The 20701-nt window shown below is 46.0% G+C and overlaps 1 protein-coding gene across 4 annotated transcripts in view; it reads left to right on the forward strand.

Annotated features, from left to right (window-relative positions):
• Positions 1 to 12363, forward strand: part of LOC142590566 (nose resistant to fluoxetine protein 6-like) — a 109751-nt gene extending 97388 nt beyond the window's left edge. For 3 of the 4 annotated variants that reach the window (XM_075702847.1, XM_075702848.1, XM_075702849.1), the window contains 2 exons: positions 3464 to 3606; positions 12146 to 12363. In XM_075702847.1, coding sequence (XP_075558962.1) covers positions 3464 to 3606; positions 12146 to 12361 — 359 coding nt within the window. In that variant the 3' untranslated portion in view covers positions 12362 to 12363. Of the gene's footprint in view, positions 1 to 3463; positions 3607 to 12145 lie in introns of those variants that run through there. The other variant, XM_075702851.1, reaches the window with a different exon arrangement.
• The last annotated feature ends 8338 nt before the right edge of the window (positions 12364 to 20701 follow it).

Raw genomic sequence — 20701 nt, forward strand, 5'->3', positions numbered from 1 at the left:
CCAGTGTAACACTAAGTACTGGCATCTCCTCATGAATTTTACATAACGCTGGTTACAGTGTCGAACCCGCCACCGTAGCTGAGTGGCTACGTTGTTGCGCTGCAGAGCACGAGGTCGCGGGTTTGATCCCAGCTACAACAGCCGCGTATTCCTATGGGGACAGTATGCAAAAAAAAAAAAAAACGCACGTGTACTGTGCATTTGGTGGACGTAAAAGAACCGCAGTGGCCAAAATTATTTAATAGCTATCTGCCATAACGTCCCTATTGAACTTTAAACCTCAGAATTTTTCGCAGTATTGAAACTTTTCACGACAAAGTAGGTGAATGCAATGTCGTCTGTACTTATGGCGATTGTATTCTTTCAGACAATGAAGCAAAACAGGTAGACGCTGCAAGGAAAGCCTCAACGGGGGAAAAAAGTGCGAGAGAGAGAGAGAGAAAGCAAAGGATAAATTAAAGGGAGGGAGTTCACGAGGGGAAATTGGTCAATGAATGAAAGTCAGTTGTTCATGTGCACTGCAGTCGCCGGTATAGCGGAATTCTCCACGCTTTGTCACAGGTGGTCGCCCTGTCCTGTTGCCTTGAGGAATTACGGCAACGCTTATGTAATCGTGGGTGTTTGAAGGAAGTCTGAGACAGAATCTCATTGGGGGATTTCCAGGCTCGAAGAACGGCAGCCGTTGCAATGCGCCAGATGAGGCTGACAGGGCTACAGCCGAGTGGCTCGGTTCGCGCCAGCCTCAGTTTGTGCTCTGCAGTGGCACTTCAGCATCGGCGCGTCGGCTTCGAAGAACGGGTCAACTATAACGCACGTGTGCGTATGGTTGAAGCATATGTGCTTGTTGGAATTGTCGCCATGCGGCCAGAAGTGCAGTGTATTCGGAAAGTAACTTTTAATGTAATTTCTTGTCACATTCCCAGCTCTATCGTTTCTTTTCCTTTGTTTGTATATACCTATACGACTTAGCTCACCACTGGCAATGCGTACCTAACTATGCCCTTTGCCTCGGCAAAGAGGGCAAGATATCTCATATACAGCATGAGTACTTGAAAATGACGGGCAGCATAAAACAAAACTACCGTATGAAGCGAGCAGAGAATGAAAAGAAACACATACGGAAAATTTGCTGTTATGCTTGATTACAACGTATAAATAGGTTGACGGTAGCTGTAGCATAGGCTTAAGAGGATGAAGGCGAAAGCCTGCATGCTAACGAGACATTCATTACAGGACATTTGTATTCGGATGCGTTGTTACTTCGTATTAATTGTTTTCTTCCACCAAAGGTCGCGGGTTCGAGTGCCGCAATGAACTTTATTTGAATTAACTGCGCTTTAATTAACACCCAATGTAGTGAGTTGAACTCTCGACCTTCGCAATGTCAATTGGCATCCAACTTGGAGATATGGCCGCTTTGCCCGTATCTCCATGTTGGGTTTTGGGCTCGAGTGCCTTAATTAACCCCGCCTTAATTAAAACCAAAGGTTGTGGGTTGGACTCCCACCAAAGGCAGTGGGTCCCAGTGACGTAATTATATATATTTGAATTAAATGTGTCTTAATTTGCTTCGCCTTAATTAACACCGAATGTAGTGGGTTCGACTCTCGACCCTCACGATGTAAATTGGAATCCAACGTGGAGATATGGCCGGTCCGCCCATATCTCCAGGTGGGTTCGACTCCCATCAAAGCTTGTGCGTTCAAGTGCCTTAATGAACTATATGTTTAATAACGGTGCCTTAATTAACTTTGCCTCAACGCCACAGGTCCTGCTGGCGCTTATTCTTCGCCTCGGCTTCGCGTTTTCTTATAAAGAAATTGATGGCATCATTTGTCCTAATTAATACCACAGGTCGTGGGTTCGACTCCCTATAAAATTTGGTGCCATGAGTTTTTTGGCGCTGTAACACCGGACATCGGATTTTTCGACCCACGAGCCATCTGTAGCAAACAAAAGCCAGAGAAAAGATACGGGAAATTAGCTATTGTAATTTATGCAAGTGTGGAAACAACACGGAAAATGCATATGAGTGCGCGAAAAGATAACTTGCGACAAGTGGGAGCCTTAATATGCAAAAGGCAACTTGCCGCTTGCAGGTGGGAACTCAACTCACGTGTTAAGTATTATACCAATGCGCTGCTTTACCATTGAGCTGTTACGGCTGCCGTCTCCCTATTCACTTTAAGGGGTAGTGGGTAATTGTACAAGGTTAGCCCTGGGAGAGTTGCCCAGCGTTACATAGGCCCATGGCGGCGGATATTGAGCATCCTTTCAGCCATAGACATCCAGTGATGCGTGAACCTGGGAGCAGGCAACTGGCCGATACTCGCAGCGGTTGCTTAGTGGCTACGGTGTTGCGCTGCTATAGCTCGATGTTGCGGGATGAAATCCGAGTTGTCGAGACCACATTTCGATCAAAAGGCAATAACGCCTGTGCACCGTGCATTAGAAGCACTTTAAAGAACCCCGGTTGCGCAAGATAAACCCAGAGTCCCCCACTATGGCGGGCCTCATAATCAGATCGTGATTTTGGCACGTGAAACCCAAAAAGTTAGTTTAATTTCTAATGGGCCAATTAACCGCTACCTCATGGCACCAAGGCTGCTCATGTCGACGTATCAGCGAGAAAAGCAGGGGAACGAATGGGCTCGATTTTTTGTTAATTTGAGCCATATGAAGCAAACAAAATCCAGAGAAAGCGTACGGGAAATTAGCTATTATAACTTATGGAAGTGTGGAAATAACAGAGAAAATGTAAATGGAAGTGCGCTATAAGACAACTTGCCGCAGTCAGGAGCCATCCCCAATTGCGGCAGTCCTCCCATGCATAGTACGCGAAATTATGAGCAGGCTCCTCTTATTCTTAATTGTCGTTCATTGATTAACGAGCGTGTCGACCTTGGCAGACCTGAAGCCATGAGATTGCAAACCAATGCTGCTTGGACATGTCACGTATTGAAGGATGACTGCAGTTTAAAGGATGAATAAAGGCTGCGGTTTAAAGGCTGCATGGACTCGAGTAGCGGTTGCCTAACATACCCAGGAACTATCCTGTACAAATGCACAAATACCAAAACAAATAAAACAAAAGCAAGCACCGCGTTAACTTACACGTAAAGCACACCACGCGTAATGCGGAAGACCTGGTTTTGGTTCCCACCTGCGGCAGGTTGTCATTTCGTCTAGTTTCATTTCCATTTACCTTATTGTTCCTACATTTCAAATAAAAACATAACAAGTAACTTCCACATTCTTTCTCTGGCTTCATTATCTGTTTCTTCACGTGGTTGAAACTATAACTAAAGATCTACCCCTCGGTTCCCTTTATTCCTGTTGCATATAAAGGACATTTTGACTAACTGGCCTGATCATGTATAATTTAATTAAAAGAACGTGCTCGCAACCGAGTTATGCTTCTGTATTATTTTTGAAAGGTATGTTTTCCCCATTCTTCTCGCAGGATTCGTCGGTCGATTTCTGTCTTCGAGCGTCTTCGCGCCACTAAGCAAGCTGTCATTTAACGTGTACCTAATACACTACCCCTTCCTCATGGCAATGCTACATGCGACTAGGGAGCGTATACACTTTTCTCACTTTAATCAGGTAAGGCCTGCCACCATGTAAGCAGTTTTCAAAATAAGAGTGTGATCACTATATATATATATATATATATATATATATATATATATATATATATATATATATATATATATATATATATATATATATATATATATATTGTAACGAAGAAGAGTAGCCTGCCTGCGCCACTGGTGGGGGTAAGGTCCGAGTCGTGGTTGAGGAGCCGGATAATTGCTGTCGGTCGGGCAGCGGCATAGGAGGAAAATGCTGTCGGTTGTGAAGCGGCATCATCATCAGCCTGGTTACGCCCACTGCAGAGCAAAGGCCTCTCCCATACTTCTTCTGCTACCCCGGTCATGTACTAATTGTGGCCATGTCGTCTTTGCAAACTTCTTAATCTCATCTGCCCACCTAACCTTCTGCCGCCCCCTGCTACGCTTCTCTTCCCTTGGAATCCAGTCCGTAACCCTTAATGACCAACGGTTATCTTCCCTCCTCATTACATGTCCTGCCCATGCCCATTTCTTTTTCTTGATTTCAACTAAGATGTCATTAACTCGCGTTTATTCCCTCACCCAATCTGCTCTTTTCATATCCCTTAACGTTACACCCATCATTGTTCTTTCCATAGATAGTTGCGTAGTCCTCAATTTAAGTAGAACCCTATTCGTAAGCCTCCAGGTTTCTGCTCCGTAAGTGAGTACTGGCAAGACACAGGGGAAGCGGCATATATGGCGGCAAAAATGTCGGCGGTCGATCCATAGAGGGCGGCAAGAGCGTTTGTTCACGAGGTCGGGAAACCACAGAACACCTATACAAACTTAGAGAAGGGAAACTGTACCTTCCACAGTGCTACGGAAATAAGCGTAGCGGTGGCGTCGTGAACTAAAGTATGCGACCACAGGTGGCGCTGTACAACAGGAAACGGAAACGGGGTTTTGCACAGTATGGCCGTTGGCTTTACCAGGTGTTCTGTGGCTTTACTGGGTTTCTGGCTGCTGCGCCTCGATCGTGCACCCGCCAGTTTAGTTGCTGTGTGGCAGACGTAGCGCCTACATATATATGTAGGCGCTACGTTTGCCACACAGCAACCAAACTGGCGGTAGCACGATCGAGGCGCAGCAGAATACATGTAGCGCTGAGTCATATCGAGTTGAGGCACACTCTGAACTGACTTTTAAGGGCATCCCGATCGGGTTTTCGTTCATTACGCCGCCGTTACCCCGAGTTGTGCCACCGCGCTCCAGCTGTTGCATTTCGTGGAGGGCTACTGACAGAATGCCGTTTCCAGGTGGCACGATGGCCTCGACTGGAATAAACGCACACGACACCGAAGATTGCCTGAAAATATTTTATTTGCATTTTACAAGTACAACAAAGAGCACACGTCTACGCATCCACACAAACGCGGTTACATAGTCAAGAACATAGTCAAGAAATGGCTCATTAATAAGGGTAGCACAAGCGCACAAGAAAGAAGACCTAAGCTACAAAACGTACGGTCGGCTGCTAAGTATAATAATTTCCCTGTCACCGCGTGTCACTTTTGTACAGCATCTTTACAGCACTACCAGGCCGGGTAGTTTGGCGGAAAGAACGCAACAGCTTACGGCCGTCAGCTGCCTCTTCCTTACGGGTGTCATAATTATCCTAATCTCCGCATCAACGTCGTGCAAGTCCGCAAACAGGCATCTGTATCTGAACCATATGTGCCAGCTTAATACATGTGTAGTAAAATTATGATAACCACTGCGTCTTATCAAACGTATTGGTTTTGCAAATGCGCATTACAGCTGACGGAACGACATACTGTAAGTGAAGCACAAGAGAACAAGGACAAAAGGAGGGTACAACACTTGAAGAAGAAATGAAGAATTAGTAGGCGTACAGCAAACAAGCGATGACGGAGAACACACAATGATGCATCGGGTGTTTTGCGACATCGGTTTGCGTACTTACGGTGTTATGGAGATCAACGGCATAAAAAACGTACCTTCAAGCGTACTCCCTCAACCTCCGCCGCATTCATTATGATAATCAACGCCCAAAACAAAATGAGGCACTATTTTTTGCCAAGAGTAGACCTCTTTACAGCAAGTCTATGTAATGACTCGCAGACGAAACCAGCATGCTTTCGAAAATGTTTTACCGCCGTAGTATCCGAACGCCAACGGCCAGGAAACACATCGATACCAATAGGCTGTCGGCTGTCGGTGGTTAATCAAGTACAAAAACCTTGACGCTATGACTAAAAAGCAGCTTCAACAATCGAATTTTAAAAAAATCAACTGCCTATTTGTCTGAGGTAACAAAACATCCATAGACACCTCGATTGTTTATGTCAATGGTTTGGGTGAAGTAAAAAATCCGGCATGTTCAGCGCCCCTAGCAGAGAAAGCACAAATTAAAGTATTCGACCAAATTACAGTAGCTACACTTGCGCGCTTACGCTGAAACGCGCCTCGATTGACTTTTCGCCCTCTGTGGCCATTTGTTGAACTTGAGAGTGTGCGGGGCCTGGGGAAACTGCTTTACTGTAAGTGAGAGGTGCAGTGACTGGTGTCTGCTCAGCGGCTGGAGGAACCGCTTGACATACTAGTTCTTGAATGAAGTCGCTGATCGTAGGAGGCAAAGCGGGTGGTGGTTCCGGGACAGAAGATATCAAAGATAGTTGGCGGGCGACCTCTGCGCGAACGAATTCCTGAATTTTTATAAACAGAGCAGCATGGTTGTCGTCGGCTCCAAGGCTTGACAGAGAGTCGGCGGGCGGAGTGGGACGTCGGGTGTGAAGACGTTGCCTGCGCAACTCGTCGTAACTCTGACACAATTCTATCGCTTCCGCGACAGTGTGAGGACTCTTCGATAATAGCATCTGAAACGCGTCGTCCTCAATACCCTTCATTATATGTTTGATCTTCTCCTCCTCTGACATCGACGCGTTCACCCGTTTGCAAAGGTCGACAATGTCCTCAATGTAGCTCGTGAAGTTCTGTTCGGCCTCTTGGGATCGTGTGCGCAAACGTTGTTCTGCACGAAGCTTTCGTACTGCTGGCCGACCGAAAACTTGGGTAAAGCTGGTCTTGAAGACCAACCACGAAGTGAGGTCGACTTCATGGTTTAGAAACCATAGTTTCGCAACATCCGTAAAGGCGGAACCGCATGGCGCGATTTCAGGCGCGATTGACACGCGGATGGTGGAACGCGCGCGTCATTTTGACGCGTGCCCAGCATGATCTGTCACGAAATCGCGCCGCCGCGTCCTGCTGCTCGGAGTAGAAAAAAAAACGCGTCGCGCGGCGGGTCCACCAATCAGAGTTCAGGTAAGTCACGTGGCATTTTGGTTTTCCTTCTTTTTTTTTTGCCACGAGATGGCCCTGCTCTCTGCGCATCTCGACGGAACCTCCTTGGAGTAATTTTTTTTTCTCGGCAGAACTGGCGCGCGCGTCAAAGCAAACACGTGCTACCGTGATTTCGTTCGCGCATCGTGCTGGTTCGCGCATCGTGTTCACCTAAAATGGACAAAGCAACCTTCAACGAGGCCCTAATAATTGAAGTGGAGAAGCGTCGCGTCTCATCGCTAATGCTGGCAAGACAATTTGCTAATAATATTACCAGTGTATGGTATTCGCTCTCTTCTGAACCATGCAGGCCGCACCCACATATACCTCCTGACCCGCATTTTTTTCTTGCTTTAGTATCAGCATCCCCTTTGATAGTAGCAATCGCCTCTTCTCGGTAGTAAACGGCCGACACACCTTTATATATGCGAAGTTGTAAACAAGCAATGGCCTCTCAGCATGCGGAAGGTATATAGTCGCAGTTTCGCACACAATATTGCTGCTTGAAATGAAGCTTGATAAATACACTTTGGAAGAAACATTGCTGTCTAATTACACTAAGAATATTTTTATTGTAGTATTCTGTAAGTTTAAGGGCATATTATATATGCAGTAATAGAGACAAGGCATGTCGGTGAGAGTTATGTTGTCTGCCAACCCGGAAAATGCGGCGCGAAAGCGCGCTCCTTTTTTTTTCTTTCTTTTTCTTTTTCTTTTTTTTTTTTTTTTTTTTTTTTTTTGTACGGGTGCTTGCGCGTCGGCGGCAACGCGGGCGTTCGCCGCGCGTCGCTTTTATCGCTCGCGAAAAACGCGCCATGCGGTTCCAGCTTCAGATAGACTGCGACTTTTCTCAACTTGGTAACATCGTCCCACTGGTTATGGGCACTCACTCGCTCATACGAGGAGATCCAGTCTTCAACGTCTTTGTCATCTGTGCCGGAGAAGTTAGGGGAATCTCGCTGACGCAAGGCACCGGCACAGACCAAGGTGGCCGGCGCCGTTGGAGGAGTTGTAGGAGTGCATGCGTCGTCGGGCATGATTGGGGGCAGAGTGCGACTCCGAAGTTCCAGGGTGGTCGAAACCCAGCACGTCCACCGCTTGCTAAGAGATTTATTAGCAACGGACGCAGGCGAATGGGTAGCACTCATAAGCGTTCGGTCAAGGACAGCAACCACGAGCTCATGTCGGTAGCGATGGTGCTGGGGCGCTGGCAGTCTACTCTTCTTCGTCACAATACATACATACATACATACATACATACATACATACATACATACATACATACATACATGCATACATACATACATACATACATACATACGTACGTACGTACATACGTACGTACGTACATACATACATACATACATACATACATACATACATACATACATACATACATACATACATACATACATACATACATACATACATACATACATACATACATACATACATACATAAGCCATCCTAGGTAAATTTAGCCAGAGTTTAAAAATATGCCGATGCACTCTAAGAAAACGCGAGCGAATGCATATTGCTGACTATTGTATGTAGTAAGTCATGGAAAGGAAATAGATTTCATAGTTTCTGCCGTTCCCAGCATAGTGAAAGGTCTAGAAGTGTTAGGTAGGGTACAATGCAGTGATCATAGGTTAGTGAGGTCAAGGAGTCACCTCAATTTTAAGAGAGAAAGTGTAAAATTGGTCAAGAAGAAACAGGCCAACCTAGACGCAGTAAGGGTAAAAGCAGGCGAATTCAGGCTGGTACTTACAAACAAATATGCAGCCGTAGAACAGAGAGATGAAGATGACATAGAGGTAATGAATTAAACCGTAACTAGGATGGCTTCAGAGGCAGCAGTTGAAGTGGGAGGCAAGGCATCAAGGCAAACAGTAGGCAGGCTCTCCCAAGTAACAAAGGACCTAATAAAGAAATGACAAAGAATGAAAGTGTCCAACTCAAGAGCTCGGATAGAATTCGTGGAACTGTAGAAACTGATCATTAAGGATAAAGCACGGAAAATTCGAAATTATAACATGATAAATACAGAGGAAGCAGTAAAAAATGGACGCAGCGTGAGAGCAGCGAGAAGCTAACTTGGCATAGGACAAAGTACGATGCATGCACTGAAAGATAAGCAGGGTAGTATCATCAGCAACCTCGAAGGTATAGTAAAAGCAGCGGAAGAATTCTATACTGACCTGTACAGTACCCAGAGCAGCCACAATACCTCCATTCAAAGCAGTAATGAAAAGGTTACAGAGGCTCCTTCTCTAACTAGCGACGAAGTTAGAAGGGCCTTGCAAGACATGAAACGGGGGAAAGCGGCCGTAGAAGATAGAATAACAGTCGATTTAATCAAAGGTGGATGAGACATAATGCTGGAAAAACTGGCGATTGTTTATACGAACTGTCTCACGACTTCAATTAAGGGTCATTCAATTAAGAACTGGAAGAATGCCAACATTGTACTAATCCACAAAAAGGGAAAAGTTCAAGATTTGAAAAAATTATACGCCATTAGCGTACTTCCAGTGTTTTATAAAATAATTTCCAAGATAATTTCTAATAGAATAAAACCAACACTGAACTTCAGTCAACTAAGGGAAGAGACTGGTTTCAGGAAGGGATACTCTACAATAGATCACAACCATGCGATAAATCAGGTAATGGAGAAATCCGCAGAGTACAATCAGCCTCTCTATATGGCTTTCATAAATTAAGAAAAGGCATTTTATTGGGTAGAGATACCAGCAGTCCTAGAGGCACTACGTAATCATGGAGAACAGAACGCTTACGTAAATATCTTGGAAAATATCTACAGAGATTTCACAGCTACCTTAAGTTTTCACGAGAAAAGTATGAAGATGCCCATAAAGAAAGGGGTCAGCCAAGGAGGCACAATCTCTCCGATTCTATTCACTGCGTGCTTGGAACAAGTATTCGGGCTATTAGTCCGGGAAGCCTTAGGAGTGAGGATCAATGGCGAATATCTCAGCAACCTTCAATGTGCAGATGACATTGTCCTGTTCGGCAACACTGGGGACGAGTTACAACAAATGATTGAGGACGTTAACAGAGAGAGTGTAAGAGTGGGCTTGAAGATTAACATGCAGAAGACAAAGATAATGATCAATAGCCGGGCAAGGGAACGAGAGTTCTGGATCGCCAGTCAGCCTCTAGAGCCTGTGAAGGAGTACAATTACTTAGGTCAATTACTCACAGGGGACCCTGATTATGAGAAGGAAACTTACAGAAGAATAAAAAATGGGGTGGAGCGCATACGCCAGACTTCGTCAGATCCTCACTGGAAGCTTACCATTATCGTTAAAAAGGAAGGTGTACAATCAGTGCATTCTACCGGTGCTCAGATACGGGGGCAGAAACTTGAAGACTGACCAAAATTCTCGAACACAACTTAAGGACGGAGCAAATAGTGCTGGAACGAAGAATGTTAGGCGCAACATTAAGAGACCGAAAGAGAGCGGCTTGGATCAGAGAGCAAACGTGTATTAAAATTAAGAGAAAAAAAAGGAGCTGGGCAAGTCATGTAACGCGCAGGTGAGACAACCGGTGGACAATTAGGGTGACAGAATGTGTACCAAGAGAAGGGAAGCGCAGGCGAGGACGGCAGAAAACTACATGGGATGATGAAATTAGGAAATTTGCGGGTGCTAGTTGGAATCGGCTGGCGTAGGACAGGGGTAACTGGCGATCGCAGGGAGAGGTCTTCGTCATGCAGTGGAAATAGAATAGAATGATGATGATGATTATTATTATTATGATGATGATGATGATGATGATGATGATGATGACGACGACGACGACGACGGTGCGTGTGTGTGCAGGGGGGACACAATCTTCTATAGGCCGGCAGGGGAGGGAGGTAGGCTTTTACTTTTTGGGATCATTCACTATTCACTCTTTCTGTTAGGCAATAATTACACGAGCCAGTAGCTGCCGCTGTCTGAACATTAATGTTTTTTTCGTTTCTTAATAGCGGGCTTTCAGGCCATGTATCCATTGATGAGAGCCATTCATTGACGATATATTCATCGAAAAATTTACCCTTTAGCCCCTCTGATTTCGAATGTAGAAACGCAAAGGGCGCCGGTTGCGCTGCCTACGTGATGGTACATGCTCTCGTTACGCAAAGTAGCCTATTCATAATTCGCAATTGCGCTCCCACTGACAACAGTGGCGTCCTATGGATACCCTATGCACATCCAGTGCCAGGACATGGATATGCTGCGTACAGTTTACCGACATATGCCAGGGCATTTTGCACAGTGTTTGACCTAATGTGTATTGCTTTCGCAGCACACGCTGTGTGACATATGCCACGGGCAGAGCACCCACGCATCAAGAACACACACGTCATGTGCGTACGTTACGCTCGCGCGCACGCACGCCACCGGAAGTGCAGAATACTCTAAATTCTTCTGGACCTTCCACCACGTGCAAGTGCCGCATTGAACTAACTGCACTTTTCGAAGGAAATTGCGTCAGAAAATTCGCAATATACGATGCACACGCGAGCTGCAGACTTGATAGCTTCCAATTGCAATTCGAACATGCGAGAAAACATAATTCTGCATGCTACGAGGAAGGTCAAAGACAAAAACCTCTTGAAGGACAAATGTTCACTTAAATGCCAGAAAAGGTCCATCTGGAATGTCCTTAGGACATTCCGAAAATCCGTGATGCGCATGTCTCAGGATACGCGACACCGGACCATGTGAAATATGTTTGAGACGTCCGTGGTAGGTTCTCCGAAACTGGACGTCCGGTGGCTGACCTACTTGTTTCTGAGACGGTGCACGGAAATTGGGACATAATTCGAATGCCATACGGACGAATTAAGGGGAGTGTGTGATTGGACTTGTTGGTAAGACGTGCTTGAAACTTTGATTAACAACTCAATGCCACCAGATGGGACTGAAGATAGAACAGAGCGCTGAGTAATCGCTCAGTTATCTCTTCTGTCTCCTCTGGTGTCCTTGTGCTGTTAAGAAAACGTTAAAACCTTCGGACGAAGCGTTTTCCTCCTCCGTCATGGTTTCGTAGCAAGCCAGATACTCTGTTTGTATTTCCCTGATTGTTATCTCTCCTTATTACTTGTGACAGACCTCAGGGTGCACTTCACATGGAACCCACTAACACTACAGTTTTAATTCAATATGATAATAGCGGAACGAATTAATTTCTCTGGTTTATATCAGGTGACCCTTTTCTTCGGGGTGCTAATCTGGAGCTACCTGCTGGCGTACATGGCATTCCTCGCATGCGAGGCACCAATAGCAACGCTGGACAAGCTGGCCTTTCAAGGACTTAGAGAGCGAGGAAATTCCGTGAAGCAAGAACCTGGGCCTAGCAGTGTCGATACAGTACTAAAACTCGAAGAGGCTTCAGCTCGTCCCTTCTCGGCTCGGCTTTAAACTCATCGAACATACATATATATATATATATATATATATATATATATATATATATATATATATATATATATATATATATATATATATATATATATATGGCAGCGCTTCTTGCTACTCTATTACCTTAACATGTTTTGCTGCTGACCACACTTTATGAGCAAGCAGCTGACATGCAACGTACATCGACATGACATCGGTGATAGCTAAGACGGGGCACGATGTTCCGTCGATATTTCATTTCCGTGTAAAAATCTCAATAAAAGCTCCCAAAGAAGCTAACACGTCAACATTATGGTTCATTTCCATGTTTTTTTTTATTCTAGATGCAAACTGCACAGTGTGACTTCGAGAACAAAGTAAGTACTGAGGTCGTACAGTAAAGGTGAAATAAGGAACAAGTCATATTTAAGAATGACTGCGCCAGTATTAAACCTCTGTTGTTATACGCATGTTCAACAGACATGTTCACGGTATTTTATTCTTATTGTCGAGCATCGTTCTCTTATATGCAAGACATAGTAGGGGTGAATAGACGAAGTGTTACTTATAATGCATAACATAAGAAATCGCCATAAAACAACCTTAGTGGGTGTAAATGGAATGTATGCAATCAAAAAGAACGAAAACTATAACAAAGGCATAGTAGCAAAGAAAAAAATCGCTTCAGTGCAAAACATTTCTGATTTAACGTTGCGCAGTGTGGTATCTAAGGTGTTCTCCACTTCGGTAATAAAGCGCAAAAAAAAACAACGAGAGCTTATAGTCTTTGGAGCAACACAAAGGCAAAATTTAGGTTCGTCGTCGCGCAGGGCTCTCGGAACAGAATTGCCGAATAGACAACTTCGGACAATGGATGTTTGTAACTGGACATGTGCCACTGAGTCTAAATATTCTTGGCCAATCAATAAAGAAAAATATGAGACATCCACCCAATCGTAGCAATTGTTACAAAGGAAACCCATACGTGTTCCTCGAAACAAAACCGTCGCGGTTGAAGAAAAATCCGTCGTTGTCCGGGACTCGAACTCGGGACCACCGCATTTCCAGGGAAGCCGACCTTTACCGTTTCAGCGAACCAGAGGCTGGAAGAGACGGTAGGGCGAAGTCGAACTTATCAACAACTCGAAGCAAAGGCAATAGTTTGATGTAATAGTTGTGTTGACACCCGCAAGGTGGAGAGAAGTAATTAATAAAGGGAAAATTAGACATCCAACCAATCGTATAAATTGCTAGAAAGGAAACCCATACGGGTTTTCTTTCTGATAGCTACCTAGTTAGCTCAGATGGTAGATCGGCTGCCCCGGAAAGGCGGTGGTCCGGGGTTCAAGTCCCGGACCAGGACGATATTTTCTTCAACTGCGAGGCTTTTCTTTCGATCAACCCGTATGGGTTTCCTTTGTATCAATTGCTATCACTAGGTAGATGTCTCATTCTGCCTTTATTAGTTACTTCTCTCCACCTTGCGGGTTTCCACAGAACTATTACGTTAAATCCTTGGCCAATCTCTCAAATTGGGCGTGTGCAACTGTGTAGCCGCCCGAATTGACAAGCGGAACAAAGGCATGAAGGGATGAAGCGAGCAAAATAAAATTGAAGAAGTAGGCCACAGAGAAGTGAAAAAGTCGGCAACAAATTGCAACCGAATGTGAAGAAAAGAGTAATGGAACGAAATTGGACAAGAATGCACACTGAGTCAGGAGCGTTGAGCTGCATGAAAGTAAAGAATAAGTGAACTCATTTTATTCACCATCAAAGAAAGCTTTCAACATACATGTAACATATGCGCGGGAACTGCGTGTCTTTTTTAGGCATCGCATTCGCAGTGAGGTGTCCTTGCAATGGAGGCACATTCAGGAATGGGCCTGACAAAATACATGATTTTTAAGTTCTACGGAATATTTAAAAATCGCCTTTTGCTGATAACATAAATCTTGTCCTCAAGCTGAATTATTCGGAGAGGCGGGCATTACTAGCAGGTAAAATGGGAACACACATTGAACTAATTAACACGAATGCACTAATTAACTTCTTCATTAATTACTGTAGGGTACATATTGTAATTCATTAATCGTAAGTGGAGAACTTGGAAAACCTATACACTTGAAACGAATTTTCAGGAGGACACCAATTTCGAGATATTATCACCGAAAGTGTCGGACGAAATACATGGGCGTTCCAGTTACTTTCGTGCTTCAATGCATAAAAGAGCGTTTTCTTGAAAAGTAAGTGGAACAACAGTGCATTTGTACGGCAAGTTTCAAGGAACTGGGAACGTATTCCGTAAGAGTCCACCTAGTGGACTGTCCATTTCGGCCGCTGCTGATTGGATGCAGCTGTGCGAGATAGGATGAGATGAGCGGCCCTAACCAATCAGCAGTGGTCGAAATGGACAGTCCACTAGGTGGACTCTTACAGAATACTCCCCCAGATCTCGAAACTGGCGTTATAATGGAAATTAATTCCATGTGGACATGTCTTGCAAGCTCAACGGCTATAATTCGTAAATTGCAATATGGGCCGTAAAGTAATTAATTAAATAGCATTTGTGATTTGTAGGTCTTAAATGAGTATTTGTTTCCATTTCTCGAGCAAGTAATGTCCATCTCTCGGAATAATCCAGCTCAAGGACTGTAATTATGTTATCTGCCACAGGCGACCTCTAAAAATTGCGGAAAAGTTAGAAATGATCCCCCTTTATGCGGTTTACATTTCCTGACGCAATCCTTTAGAGTGCGTATTAGGTACCCAAGGCGACTAGTCCTATTGCGAAATATGTGTCCACAGGTCTACGCCATTTGAAATGAGACTTTAACATGACTCCGGGATGCTTCAAATCAGAGACATGACGTTTATCTGGTTCGCGTAGCTGAATTGCGAAGGCTTGTGTTTGTTAGCGAACTTAATGACTGCTGCTTTATTGAAATTCAGTTCCACCAGTCATGTCTCGCTCCAAGAGCAGAAAGCAAGAAAGCTACCATATTTAGTATCTATTAGCCGTCAGCATAGCGACGCAGGTGGAAAGGACGTAATCACCAACATGCATAATCAATTTAACAGATGTGTTACTATTGTCTCTACAACTTTATTGTTATTGCTACGGGGTTAAAAACAGTCAGACGTATTGTTGTTTTTGTTGTCCTGTGTGGCCGTGGCACATACCCACAGTGTTGGATTCGCCATGAATCGGGTGGTTAAATCTGGTGCAAAAAATAATAATAAGGGAGTTAACAATTTGAACATTGGAGGTTAAAAGTAGGCGTTTTGTGTTTGGAGAGAAAAAAAATAATCACGAGAAAACCGGCCATACTACTACTACTACTACTACTACTACTACTACTAATAATAATAATAATAATAATAATAATAATAATAATAATAATAGTAATAATATAAGAACAGATAAGAACTAAAATAAAGCTATTGTGGGGAGGGTGAACGATCAGTCTAACATATGGAAATCGATTGGTTTCAATGACGTAATTTTGGATTGCCAAGCAAACATTTCTGTGACTGAACCCAATAATGGAGGCTCCAAAAGATAGCATCACAGGCACTGATAAATTTAGACCAATAGTGCGAAGCGGGATTTTGAGTAGTCGTTTTCTTATAATAGAAAAACGCCTTCAAGACAACAAGAAATGTATATTTACAGGATATATACAATAATTGTAGCAGCTGACAAGATGGTAGACAGCGCGCGAAGTCCAGAGCGTCGTCGTCTTCTCACCAAGATGAAAACTTCTTCGTCAGCGTGTCACGTGATCCCCGGCGGCTGAAGCACCGGCTCGGTGCTGGTTAGGAGGCGGGCGAGTGACACAACTTAAGACGCGCGACCGGAGCGATGCTGAGCCACGGTTGGCTCAGGAGGAGCGATTTCGTACGTGGCGGCAGTTACTTGACGCAAGACACGGTAAGGGCCAGAGTAGCGTGAAAGCAACTTCTCCGAGAGGCCAACGCGTCACGACGGCGACCAAAGGAGAACCAGAGCGCCCGGTATGTAATGTACATGTACGTCACGATGGCGGGCGTCGTATAAGCGCCGCTGATTGTCCTGCGACTCCACAAGTCGACGTAGGGCAATATGGGGTGCTTCTTGCGCTTTGAGTATGACTTCACGGGCGTAGTCGGATGCGGAATTCAGACTAGCGGGCAGAACTGTGTCGAAAAGCAGCGTATGGTCTGAAGCAGCAGAAGCTTGATGTGGGCTAGTTGGTTTTGCATACTTGATCAAAAGAGCGTTACGAAGACGCGGACTAAAAGAACAACATGTACGAGGGACAAGGCGCTACTTCCAACTAAATGTTTTTTTGAAGAAACAGGACTTTAAATAGATGCAACCAAGAATGGCCCATCGGACATCCCGGAGGGCAACTAATGCACGTGCCCTCGGCCTTTGCATTGTAAAAAGCTTCTAATATCTCCCGTTCTAGTCTATCTCTAGACCGTGCCAGAAACCTGGTGTCGCGAAGATACGGACGGCAATTGTGGCGTTTACAGTGTTCTGCCAGATGGCCCCCCGCATTGTTATTTACGGCCCAATTGTGCTCACGCGTCCTTTCATTAAAACGCCGTCCGGTTTGACCGATATAAACCTGTTTGCAACTTAGGGGTATCTCGTATACGACATTACTTTTGCAAGCAGTGTACTGCGCTGCATGTTTCTTAGAGCATGATTCGGGTTTTGCTTTTGTCATCATAGGGCATATCTTGGCCAGCTTACATGGTGCACTGAAGAGAAGATTGATACTGTGCCTTTGTGCTACCTTCTTGAGGTTGTGGGACACCCTGTGCCAATAAGGAATCACATGTAATCTCTTCCTATCAAATGGCTTTCTTGTGTTAGTGCCCTCTCTTGCCTGTTTGAGGTCGTGATGTCACGATGGGCCATTCTTCGTTGCATCTATTTAGAGTCCTTTTTCTTCAAAAAAACATTTAGTTGGAAGTAGCGCCTTGTCCGTCGTACATGTTTTTTTAGTCCGCGTCTTCGTAGCGCTCTTTTCATCAAGTAGCGTATGGTCGCGGGCAAACAAAAGGAAGGATGGAGAGAAGCCTGCGGTATCATGGCGAGACGAGTTATAGGCGAAAGTAACGAATTGCAGCGCAATGTCCCAGTCGCGATGGTCAGCGGAGACATACATGGACAGCACGTCAGTTAGGGTGCGGTTAAGGCGCTCGGTTAGACCGTTCGTTTGTGGATGGTAAGCAGTAGCAAGTTTGTGTTTTGTCGCGCAAGAGAGTAGAATGTCATTGACAACTTTAGAAAGAAAGTAGCGGCCTCGATCAGTCGGTGAGGAGCTGTCGAGCGGCACTGTGGTGAAGGATGACGTTTTCTAGGAGGCAGTCGGCAACATCGGTTGCACAGCTTGTCGGAAGAGCCCGTGGGATTGCATATCAGGTGGCGTAGTCTGTTGCCACAGTAATCCACTTGTTTCCCGAAGCAGACGCAGGAAAAGTACCTAAAAGATCAACACCTATACGGAAGAATGGTTCTGATGGTACGTCAAGTGGTTGAAGGCGACCAGCAGGGAGTGTGGTCGGCTTTTTGCGTCATTGACAAAGGTCGCACGCAGCGACATGACGGCAGACGTCACGGTACAGACCAGGCCAAAAGAAGCGCCGATGCTCAGACACAACGAAGAGTCGGGCAGGGCCGTCCGGGCGCATGTTAAAGCGGTACAATATGCCATCTTGGAGTTCAAACATGCGAAGGGAAGGATCGGGCGTCGTTGAAGTGAGCCGTTGATTAAGGTCTTGTAATGAGGTGTCCCTACGTTGTTAGGCTCCAATATCGCGAAAAGCAGCCAGAGAGAGAACGGTAACAGGTATGCCGGCCGCAGAAACGACAGGAGGGTCGACAGGATGGCGCGACAACCAGCCCGCATCTTGATGTAACCGGTCTGTCTTGTATACAACTGAATAGTTGTATTCTTGAAGGAGCAGAGCCCAGCGGCCAAGGCGCCCTGAAGGATCGTTGAGGAACGAAAGCCAACACAGGGCGTGGTGATCAGTCATCAGTGATGACTGTGAACTTGCGGCCGTACAAATAGGGGCGTAATTTACCCACTGGCCAAACGAGAGCCAGACACTCGCGTTCGGTGATAGAATTGCGCTCAGCAGGGGAAAGAAGACGGCTAGCTTAGGCAATAACACGTTCTCGCCCTTGTTGTTTCTGTGCCACTGGCATCGGTACGAACTTCTGTTGGAGCTCACGCATCAAAGTGAGCGAGAATGGGCGCGGACGTAAGCAGCCCAATCAGCTCGGTGAAAGCACCAGCTTGCTCAGGGCCCCAAATTAATTCAGCGTCTTTCTTGAGGAGCTGATTCAGAGGGCGCGCAACGTGCGCAAAATTTCGGACAAACCGATGGACGTAGGAGCAAAGGCCCAAGAAACTGCGAACATGCTTAGCACATGTTGGCACGGGAAAGTCTTTCACTGCCCGTATTTTATCGGCATCAGGGCGTTCACCAGAAGAATCTACGAGATGCCCGAGCACAGAAATTTCATGACGACCGAAGTGACACTTGGACGGATTTAATTGTAGCCCCGCCTGACGGAAAACAGATAGGATCGTCGATAGGCGTTCGAGATGTGTCGCAAAAGTCGGAGAAGAAACGATCACGTCATCCAGGTAACACAGGCAGATCGACCACTTGAAACCGTGTAGGACGGCGTCCATCATTCGTTCAAATGTGGCCGGGGCATTACATAAACCGAAAGGCATCACTTTGAACTGATACAGGGCATCGGGAGTAATAAAAGCTGCCTTCTCGCGGTCCATGTCATTGATGGAAATTTGCCAGTAGCCGCAGCGCAGGTCGATGGACGAAAAATATTGTGCTCCATGCAGGCAATCCAGGGCATCGTCAATGCGTGGTAGCGGATAGACGTCTTTCTTTGTTACCTTGTTGAGGTGTCGATAATCGACGCCAAATCATTAACTGTTGTCCTTCTTTTTAACTAATAAAACAGGGGATGCCCATGGGCTGCAAGAAGGTTTGATGATGTCTCGAGAAAGCATCTTGTCGACTTCATGTTGGATGATATGTCGCTCAGTAGGCGAGACGCTGTAGGGTCGCCGATGGATCGGGCTCGCATCACCGGTGTTTATTCGATGTTTTACGACAGATCTTTATCCTACTGGGCGCTCTCCCAGGTCGAATATGTCCCCGTATGAGGCGAGGAAGCAACGTAGTTCTTGAGCACGCTGGGGCGGAAGGTCCGGAGCAATCATTTTTGTTAGGGCATTCAAGTTTGAAGGGACAGGGGTGAAGCAAGAGTTGAACACGAGGAGCTGTCACAAGTTAAAGCCGAAATGTGGTAGTGTCTGGCTGGCGTCATTTTCGCCAAGGATATTCCGCGTGGCAGTACTTGTGTACAATGTCCAAAGTTCACAAGCGGAAGGCAGGACGCGTTGTCCGAAATGGTAATGATGGTGTGAGGAAAAGCGACGTAATCCGAGAGCAAAACATCCGGATTAGGGGATACGATGTAGTCACCGTCTGGTACAGGTGGAACGGGGGAGACGCATATGTAGGTAACGGCACGGTGAGGGAGGCGAATATGCTCTGTGGAACATAGCCATATCGGAGCACTATCGGGAGGTTCAATAGCAGCAGGTAGAGCGAGTTGCAGAACACCAGCAGAACAGTCTATCAAAGCGAAATGTGTAGACAGAAAGTCAAGCCCCAGGATGAGGTCGTGAGAGCCAGTGCTCTAGCACATAAAATAAAACAGAAGTATGATGTCCAGCGACACTCACGCGAGCCGGACACAAGCCAATAACAGCTGGTGTTCCACCGTCGGCGACTTGGACCACAGGCGACGGGGCAGGAGTGAGGACTTTCTTGAGAAGATTCCGAAGCTGAGCATTCCTCACAGATACGTGCGCGCCAGTGTCAATCAGGGCCCTAACAGGTACACCATCCACGTTCACTTTAATGAGGTTCCGGTGTGTGGGCAAGGTCAGAGGAGGATTTTTGCATCGGGTCCGTTTGGCAGCATTACCTCCAGGTGCTGCACCCGTTAGTTTTCCAGAAGGGTGCGCCGGAAGGAACTAGGGGACGGTGATCGACGAGATGGGGGCGATCGGGAGAAGCGGCGACGTGGCGAAGGAGAGCGGCTAGAGCGGGTAGGAAGAGAAGTGTCGCCAGAATTTACTGGCTGCGTTTGCATGAGGATCCGAGGAGCAGCATGAGGGCGGTGGGATGACGCAGCCAGCACCGCCACCCCCGAGGCCATATTTTCGCCAGTCACAGCCGCCGCCAGCTATGCCGTATCGCCGCCAGCCGATCGCTGCGTCTCGGTCTTAAGGCGAATCCCCTGCCAGCTACCCGCTTCGA

The sequence above is a fragment of the Dermacentor variabilis genome, chromosome 8, assembly GCF_050947875.1.
Source record: "Dermacentor variabilis isolate Ectoservices chromosome 8, ASM5094787v1, whole genome shotgun sequence".
In the NCBI taxonomy this organism is placed as follows: Eukaryota; Metazoa; Arthropoda; class Arachnida; order Ixodida; family Ixodidae; genus Dermacentor; species Dermacentor variabilis.